The sequence below is a fragment of the Physeter macrocephalus genome, chromosome 14 (assembly GCF_002837175.3).
Source record: "Physeter macrocephalus isolate SW-GA chromosome 14, ASM283717v5, whole genome shotgun sequence".
In the NCBI taxonomy this organism is placed as follows: Eukaryota; Metazoa; Chordata; class Mammalia; order Artiodactyla; family Physeteridae; genus Physeter; species Physeter macrocephalus.
In genome coordinates, this window is record NC_041227.1 from 21570829 (window position 1) to 21580001 (window position 9173).

The 9173-nt window shown below is 53.8% G+C and overlaps 1 protein-coding gene across 16 annotated transcripts in view; it reads right to left on the reverse strand.

Annotated features, from left to right (window-relative positions):
• Positions 1-9173, reverse strand: part of EPB41L1 (erythrocyte membrane protein band 4.1 like 1) — a 186558-nt gene that overhangs the window by 30221 nt on the left and 147164 nt on the right. For 14 of the 16 annotated variants that reach the window (XR_003682781.2, XM_055089817.1, XM_055089823.1 and 11 more), the window contains 4 exons: positions 8724-8821; positions 8280-8455; positions 5491-5639; positions 1885-2067 (listed from right to left, as the gene is read on the reverse strand). Coding sequence is in view for 15 of the 16 variants with exons in the window: in XM_055089817.1 (XP_054945792.1) it covers positions 1885-2067; positions 5491-5639; positions 8280-8455; positions 8724-8821 (606 nt within the window). In the remaining variant the exon portion in view is untranslated. The remainder of the gene's footprint in view (positions 1-1884; positions 2068-5490; positions 5640-8279; positions 8456-8723; positions 8822-9173) is intronic. The other 2 variants (XM_055089822.1, XM_055089819.1) reach the window with 1 other exon arrangement.

Sequence of the window (9173 nt, forward strand, 5' to 3'; positions counted from 1 at the left end):
CATCGCTCCAAGGTGAGCTCCTGGACCAGACTTCTCTCCAGCAATGGACTACACTTCTTGCGGGGAGGCAGTAGGGGGATGGGAGGTGGAACAGACTCCACCTTTTAATAAGACGCATCTTCTGGCAGTTCCAGCTATCACCAGCAGGTGGGGCACCCCCATGCCAGGCTGCTCAGAGCATCTCAGCTCCCCGGAGTCCGGCCCTCCAGTGCCCAGCCTTCCTTTCTCTGCTGGAGTCTCACCCCTTTGGAAGCCTCTGCATCCACCTCACCGACTTCAGGACTGACTAGAGGCCACTCTGGTCAAGTGTCTCTCAGGGCAGGAGGAGGGGGGGTGTGTAACCGGATCACTAGACCAGCCCCATGGCCCCATCCAGGGTCTTCAGTGTCTTGATTGTGCCAGCGGTGACCACAGAAGCCCTCAGTGGGTGAAGAGAGTTGCCCTCCTTCCATGGCACCAGCCATAGAGGTCCCCGTAGCATCCCCGACGTTGTGAATCACCAGCCAAGGAGCTACCACAGCAGCCTCGCTAGACGAGGCCCTCTGTTACCCGGCCTGTCGAGGCCACGGGAGTGCTGATTCAATCAAAGGCCCACTTATTAGATCACAGCTGCATCACCAATTTTCAAAGCTCTAAAGGGCAGCACAGGCACAAGTGACTCTCTCCTGGTCTTCCCATGATTTGGTCTTGCTCCCAGGCAGCTGTGATATAGGAAATACAGTGGCCTGGGACATAAGAAAATCAGATTCTGGCCCCTCTTCTATCAGCTATGACACTGATCAAGCCCTTCCCTTTCCTGAGCTTCTGTGCCCATGTGTAAAATGATGACCTTGAACCAACTGGGTTCCGAGGGTCCTTCCCAACTTTAGAAAGGATTCTGATTTGAAATTAACCTTCTGTGTGAGAGTCCCAAGGCTCTCCAAATGAAACAATAAGTAACTCACATTGAGCATCTAGGTCCTCTGCTGGCCCCTCCATGCTTTATCTCACTGGACGCTCACAACGGTCCTGGGAACTAGGTACTTTTATTATCTCTCCGTAACGGAGGCTCAGAGGGGGTGAGTAAAAGCCCAGAGTCATCCAGCTAGCAGGCAGCAGGGCCAGAATTCAAACCCAGGCACTGTAAGTCTAGACCTCAGAAGGGTTTAAGACCAATAAGCAGCAGCACTGGAGAGAAAACACCTAATATAAATGGGGGTAAAGAGTGCCAAGATTTAGCAGTGCTAAAAATACCAGCTTGGGATTATAAATACAGGAATTCTCAAGATCCTATCTTTCTCTTTTTCAATGAAAAAACACCCCATGCTTTTCCACTCTGAAAGACAGGTCATGTGGGATCTTTTTCTGGAGCACCGGGAACAGCTCTGACTTTCCTAGAGGATCTGTTCCCTTCTGGTAGGCTCTGAGGATCTTCCTAGGAAGGAACACTCCCCCCATCTGTGTTTTCACAATAGGCACAAAAGGGTCCGGTTACTGGACAGAACTACCAGGATTCTTAAAATTTAGCGTGTATGAGAATCACGTGGGGCACTTGTTTAAAATACTGATTCCAGGGATCTACCTCCAAATACTCTGATTCAGTAGGTCCGAGTTGGAGCCCCAGAATCTGCATTTCTAACCAGTACCCCTTCCCCATTACACTCTGGCTGATGGAAGGGAAATACACCACACTACAGTGAGTCTTTTGAGTTTTTCAAGGTGGTCCCTGGGGCCCAGGATTCCAAGAGTGAGTGAATTTGTCTTCCTCAGCTGAACCTGCTGCCCTATCTCCATCACCACCTTATGCAGCAACGGGGCGTGGAGGGGGAGGGTAAGTCAGTACATAGCAACCTTCCCCACCGTCTTTACCCAAGGCTCCAGTTGAGGGGTTTGGGTGAGACCTACCTCGTTGACCTTCTCAGGGGTGCCCTTGGGGGAGGGGGAGGCGGGAGAGGAGGGCAGCCTGCGTTCCCGCTCCCAGTCTCGATCCCGGTGGATCAGTTTGCTGTTGGGTTCCTTCAAGGTCCTCTTGAGCTCATTGATGCTGGCCTGGTGCTTCAGCAAGACATCCTCTGGCTTGTCTAAGAACTAGGGTGCACAGAGAGGACGGTCAGGTATCAGAGGAACAGCTCCAAGAAGAGGATGCAACGCTTGGTGAAAATGGTAATGGTCCCCATCACCGCCCTATATCAGCAAGGTGATTCCCATCCATGGCCCTGTCTCACCCTCACAGCGTCCCATAAGCCAAGGAGGGCAGGGATGATTAGCCCCAACAGGTACACAAACCCCTCGAGATTAAAGAGAAGAGCAAAAAGCACTTAAGGTTAAGAAGAGGAGACTTCTGGCCAAGTACCATCTTTTCTTCTCCCCTGCCTGGCTCCTGGCCTTGGAACACCTAAGTCAACCCAAATCCCACAAGTCTGGGTAAGTTCCCTTTAGTTTCACAAGGCGCAGAGGTGACTTCCCTCTGGTTACAACCAAAGCACAGTGAGAAATCACCAATCCTGTTTGCTGGGCTGCTCTGGCCCACTCCTTGGCCTCCTGGATCCTGGTCCCTACCTCTGGCCACGATTTGGACCACTGTGCTTAGCAGGATCCTCAGTCTAGGCCCCTCCTAGCCCAACGTGTGCCACTGCTCAGGCGCCGTAGGGCTCTTCTAAATCCAAGGACGTCCAGAGAAATGTGCCCTGCTTCCATACCAGGGGCCAGGAAGAGATGATGTTGAGCATTCTCTGCTGTGAGCCACTACCTCTCCCAACCACCCAGGATCTTCCAGATTCCTTGTGGGTACCAACTCCTCAAGGGCAGACAGGGTGAGATACAGCCAGACAGAGAAACTAGGGCTCTGTGGGGTGTTCAGGAAGATTAGAATTAGAGACCAGGAAGAAGGGAGATAAGTCCCAAGGCTGGGCACCAGAACCGAGCCAGGTACAGCTGGAGTCATAGGAGTGTCCCTTTTAAATTGCCAAGTCGGAGCTCTGGGCGGTACAGAGGTACCCTTGCCCTTAGGTCAAGTGAGGACCAGCCTTTGCACAGGAGCCAGCAGTAGTCTGCCTACTTCTAGAGGCAGGGCAGGTGTGCTGGCAGCCCAAGGACCCTTATCTGCAAAGCTGTTTGAGGACTCAGGACAAGAAACAGAGAACCTCAGCTTATTATAAAGTCAGATCAGTGATTCTGGAACAACTACTTGGAAGGCAAGCTTGCCCTTGGACAAGGCTAGAGTTCCCCTGGGCTTATCTCTAGCATCCAAGGATCCACTATGATTGACTCCTAAGTTAACTAAGGAAGGAAACCAATGCAACTGAGGCTCTGCTCTCCCTCTAGACATCTGTCTGTACCTCCTGCATCCCTTCCTGAGCAGAGCTGTCTCAGGACAACGTCTGTCTGAGAAATCAAACCTGATAGAGGGTGCACAGGTGGGTGGGTTTGGGCTGCCATGGACCTAAGACGTGGCTGGTGACCTTCCATCTTGAACCTGCCGCACTGGTCCTGTGAGCATGTGGTGTTCCCCAAGGCTGAAGGGAGCAGTGGATCCTTGAAGGATAAGCGCCTGGGGGAAACCTAGTCCAAATGCCTTGCTGTGCAGATGGGGGACTGGGGCCTAAGGGGACTTTACCAAGACCCTCAAAGAGTCAGTGGCAGAACTGGGGCTGAAACCCCAAATCCAGGCCTTTCTGACGCCCCAGCCTCTGGCCTTTCCCTCAGCAGCCCAAGAACAGACCCACTTCTCCTGCAGTTAAGTATCAAAGGAAGAGTTGGACACTATGTGAAAGGGAAAGAGAAGTGGTTAACACGGGATGAGGGTGTTGAGAGAAGCAGCAAATGGGAGGAGGAGGAGGAGGAGGAGGCTTTCCTGGCAGAGTTGGAGCAGCAGGGGCCCCGCCCGTGGGAGGTGCACCTGGGGCTGAGAAGGCAGATGTGCTCTGAGGCCCTTCCCTCCTCACACCCCCCACTCCCACATCTGGTTGCCCATAATACAAAAAGAAGCTTGGTGGGGGGGGACACAGGGGACACAGATGTGGATGGGAGGTGCACCTGGGGCTGAGAAGGCAGATGTGCTCTGAGGCCCTTCCCTCCTCACACCCCCCACTCCCACATCTGGTTGCCCATAGATACAAAAAGAAGCTTGGTGGGGGGGGACACAGATGTGGAGACATGACAAGACAGTGGTATAGGGAGGAGAAGAGTCAAAGGAAGTCTGGGGCGGGAGTCGGTGGGGGGGATGGGGGTGGAGATGAGCTCAGTGAAAGCACAGAATGGCCTGGAAGAACGGGGGGCCACAGTGGGGGATGGTCAGTGGGTGGGAAGCAAGCAGGGCATGGTCTGGAGAGGCGGAGCATGAAGCTGGGAAAGGGAGGGAGAGGTGGGGAGGGAGGGAAACATGGGTGGTTGGGGGGAGCTGGAGTCTCTCGATGAGCTTAAGATGGGGAGCGGGTGATGGAGGGTGGGGTTGGGTGAGGGAGGAGGATGGCCGAGAGCGGAGGAGAAGCCGAAGTTGAGGTGGTGCTGGGATGTGAGCCTGGGATGGACGGTGGGGTGATGACAGATGAGCTGGGGGGTGAATGGCTGGGTGGGTGGGGACAGGCCCCATGCAGTACCTCCTGCTTGTGTCTCGGCGTGGTTTCCTGCTCCGGCTAGCGGGACGTGGGAGGAGGAAAAGGAACCAGCAGGGTCAGTAGAGCAAATGGATTAGAGATACCGCGACTGGCCTGGTCCAGCGGGTAGCCCAGAGCACTCTGGGAAGCTGGGTGGGCCACCAGCAGGGCAGTGAGGTCGTCAGAAGGTAACAGGGAGTGAAGCAGGGAGCCCAGGAAGGCGAAGAAGGGGGCGGGAGGCCTGGAGGCAAAGCGGCCCATCACACTCGGCAGATGGGACGTGGGGTTCTGGAGAGTCATGCTTTTTGCTGCCAGTGTGTGTTCAGGGGCTTGTGCTCCCAAGGTGGGGGGTGCATGATGGAAACCCACCACACCCGTGTGTGCACGTGCCCGTGTGCGTGTGCACGTTGTCTGCACGTCTGGGTGCATAACCCTATGGGCGAGGGGGTACACGTCTGTGAGTGAACACCTGCGAGTCCGAGGCCACGCGGGCCTGCGTGAGCGTGCGCACACGTCGGTGGGAAATGGGGGCGGGTGGCAGGAACTTGAACCTCACCCTTGTGGCCTGCAGGGACACCCTATCATGGGTGAAAGGGGGCTGTGCAGATCCAGATCACAGGCAAAAGGGCAAATTAGGAGTGAGCAAGAGGAGGCCAGAGTCCACCAGGGAACAGGGTGCCCCTCCAGGAAAGCAGGGCAAAAGGAGCGGAAGGGTACAGGTGGGCAGCATGCCCCACCCCCACCTGGGGATTCCAGGTATTGAGCACGGCCCAAGAGCAAGGCCCTGTCCATGGTGCGCCGCACAGCACGGGTGCCTGGCCACCGCTGGGGGCACCTGCAGGTCAAGGCTGAGCCTAGACCCAGGATCAGCCTCCTGACCCCCAGGTCAGAGGGTACGAGAAAGCCGGGCTCGTACCTTTAACTCCTTGATCTTGGTGGGGGTCCTGACCTCTCCCTCCTCAGCCTCTGACCGCCGCCCCCCAGACTCGCCATCCTCCTCCCGCTTGTCACTGTCAGGTCCTGCGTCGTGGTTCTCACTGACCGAGGCTGGGCGAGAGAACTCTGCTGAAGTGGGCAGAGACGGCCGGGCGGCCACGTGAGTCACCTCCCAGGTACAGGGACCAGAAGCCAACCCACCGCCCGCCCAACCACGCCTGGCGTAGAGCAGATACCTCCACAGCCTCAACACGCTGGGGATAAGGAGCCAGTGCCCAGAGGAGTGGAGTGGCCTTCCCCAGGTCACTCAGGTGGCGAGAGACAGAGCTACCTCCAGCGCCAGGCCCTCCCCTGATTTCTACAGCACTCGAGCCTGGGTTCAAATCTCAAATCCATCTCTTCTTGGCTGTGTGATCTTGGGTAAGTTTATACAACCTCTCTGGGCCTCAGTTTCCTCATCTACAAACAGTACCTAATTCAGACAACTGGGAGGAGGAACAGAGAAGCTAATGTGTCTCAGAGAAGCAGTGGCTGGCTCAGAGTGAGCCAATTCGATCAGTGTTGGCTCACAAATGTTACTGTTTTTGTTGTGGTGGTCGTAGCAGATATTCACTTGACTGTTATTTAACAATACACAGATACTGTGAGATTAGCTTTTATCAGTGAAAGTTAAAGTCCTGAGGTTTGCACATGATTTACCTTCCTTATAAATTAGGGAGAAATCAAGGGGATCCCTGCAATAACATCTTTCTCACTCACTGGCATTCCAAAGTCCTTTTCTGAACAGGAAAGAAAGGGATGGAATTACAGACTTTACATCAGACACTGGGCAAAACCCAGACTATGCCCAGGGCTTGTGTCTCAGTGGAAAAAATGGCTGGAAAATACTGGATTAAAATCATCAGAGCACAGATTATCCTCAGGATTGGCATAGATTTTTTTTTAAAGAATAATTATCCTTTTTATTCATATATATCACTTGACAAACTGCCCATTTACGCACATTATTTCATTAGATCCACATAATACTCTGTGTTGATGGCTAGGATGGGAATTACTATCCCCATTTTACAGAGGATAAATTGAGACCTCGAAAGGAGAAAGGTCCCACTGGTAACCTTTCAGTGAATAAGGACAAGGACCCAGGCCTCCTGGCTTGGAGTCCGGGCTTCCTAGATACTGAACTTCACCAGTTCTGGGCCAATCTTTGCTGCCCTGAACAATCTGGGTTTCATTCAGCCCCCAGCATGGTAATGGGAGCTGCAGGGGAGGACAGAAGGACAGCACAGCCCTCCTTTCCCTTTGCTTAAATCTCAGCTCTCAGCACTGTACCTTCTCAAGGAGAATAGGGAGCTTCCTGAGCCCCAAATGGATCCTTGCAAAACTGCATGTCCTCCGAACACGGCCAGGGAGTCCTGGGGCAGGACTCACCTCCATACTACTGGAAACGTAGCAGACTCTCCTGATCACCTGGCAAACTCCTAAGCATCCTTCAAGACTCTAGCCCAGTTGTCACCCTCTCTCCACAGGGCTGCTCTGTATTCTGTACACACTTCTCCCACCAGCTGAATCACGTTGAACGCTGACAAACCTACTATTCTGTGAGCTCCTCAAAGGAAAGGGCCATACTTATACTAAAAACCGTACCCAGGACCTAACACAAGGCCTGGCACACATCGAACACGAAGAAAATATTTGTTGCCTTGCCTGGAGGTCAGCCCCAATATGTTCTGGGAGCATCTGCTGGTCCCCCACCAAAGCCCCATCTCCTACCTTCAAGCTGCCCCCTACAAACCTAAAAGCAATAATAATTTATTAGTGGTCCTACAATTTATTAAGGTCCTACTATGTGCCATGAACTGTTTTGGGTGCAGTAGAGGTATTACTTGTTTAGTTCTCCCTACAACACAATGAAGCAGGTATTATTCGTTTTGCAAAAGAAGAAATAGGCCCAGGGGAGTTAAGCTTCTCAAGGCCTCCCATCCTATCATTCAAATATTTATGGACCACCTCCTGCATCCATGGAGCAACTGGTGAGTGTCAAGGCTGAGACCTAACTCTGTCTAACTCCCAGTGCCCCATGTGGCTTCTGACCCTCTCCTATAAACTCGTGAGCATATCCTGGGAGAGTTCTGGGCCCTAAAGTGTGCTGATTTAGTAGGATTAGGTAAAGGCCTGGGACTTCTCATGTTTACAAGCTCACAGCTGGTTCTGATGTCACATTTTGAGAAGCCCTGGTCTGCTTGATACAGGACAATGTACGGCCAATTCTCATTAATAGGGCACCTATCAACTCAAGAGAAATGGGGGCAGTGGAGACTGCCATGCAGTTAGATGTCAATCAGCCCGGAGCCCAGTGGAACCAAAAAAATGATTGGGAACAACTCCTTCGCCTCCAGTAAGGCATCACCAGCTCCACACTGCAGTTACAATATATCATTCCAGAATGGTGACAAGCTGTGAACCGCTAAGCTTCTTGGGAAGGGGGCCCAGAAAACTATATGGCTGAACCTGGGACCCCAAAAGGCCGCAACTCAGGGAAGCTGTGAGAAGCCCAGAGTGTCAGTGTCACATTCCAGCAGAAGTGGTACTGTAGGCTAGACTAACCCACTGACAGTCACCAGACGCAGCAGTGCTCTGGGGCCACCATGCCTGGTGCAAATCAACTGTGACGTGTTCACCGCCTCCACGGCTCATTCTACAGGACGCGGCATGCTCCCACCCCCCTCTACACACCACTCTCCCCGCCACCTCCAGCGTGGGGCATACCTCCGTCAAGGCTGCGGGACATGGTGTACCGTTTGCTGGAGGAACGCTCAAAGAAGGGCGCGGGCCGGTCGATGAGGGCGCTAGCCTGGCGGGTCTGTGCCTGGGTCCTCCCACTATACCGAAATTTGGAGCCCATCACCAGGAAGCCCTTGGGTGGGGGCTCAGGGGACACCAGCCTGCAGGGGAGGGATGGAGGCAAGGAGAGAGGATCAGACGCGCAACGCCAGGCCCAAGGCTGGACCACAGCTGGCCTTCCGTCCCGCTGTCCCACCTCCTACGACAACTCTAAGTGGTCCAGAAGGTGAGAGACTTGGGGACAGAGGAGGAGGAGGGCTTTCTTAGAGTCCCTACTAGCTCCTCCTACTGACAAAACACAGCCGTCACCCACATCCACTCACAGCCTCTGCCTCAGCCCCTGTTACCACACCCCAGGGGCAGGCTCACCGGAAGAACGTATGGTGCTCAATGCAGACCTTCCACAGTCTCTTGGCCGACCGGTGATTTGGGAGCTTAAAGCCAATCGTGCTCTCAAACTGCTCATACTGCAAAACCAGGGAGGGTGGGTCAGAAGCAAGGCCTGGGCCCACTCTCACCACCAGTCCATCCTTTCTGAACCTCTTTCTCAGGACTGTATGACTCTGGCCCGTTCGTTCATTTATTCATTCATTTAATCAATCAGCTGGATTAAGCCCTTACTCTGTGACAGGTCCAGAGCTAAGCAACAGAGACACCAGGGTGACCAAGACAGAAGATTCTTGGTGGGGGTCGGGGGTGATGATAAATGGGTAAACAAGCTCATCTCAGATACTGATAAGGGCACAAAGGAATGGATGGAGACGTGTGATGTGACAGGGAATGCCTGCGCGCAGGCGCGGGGGCGGGGGGCGGGGGCGG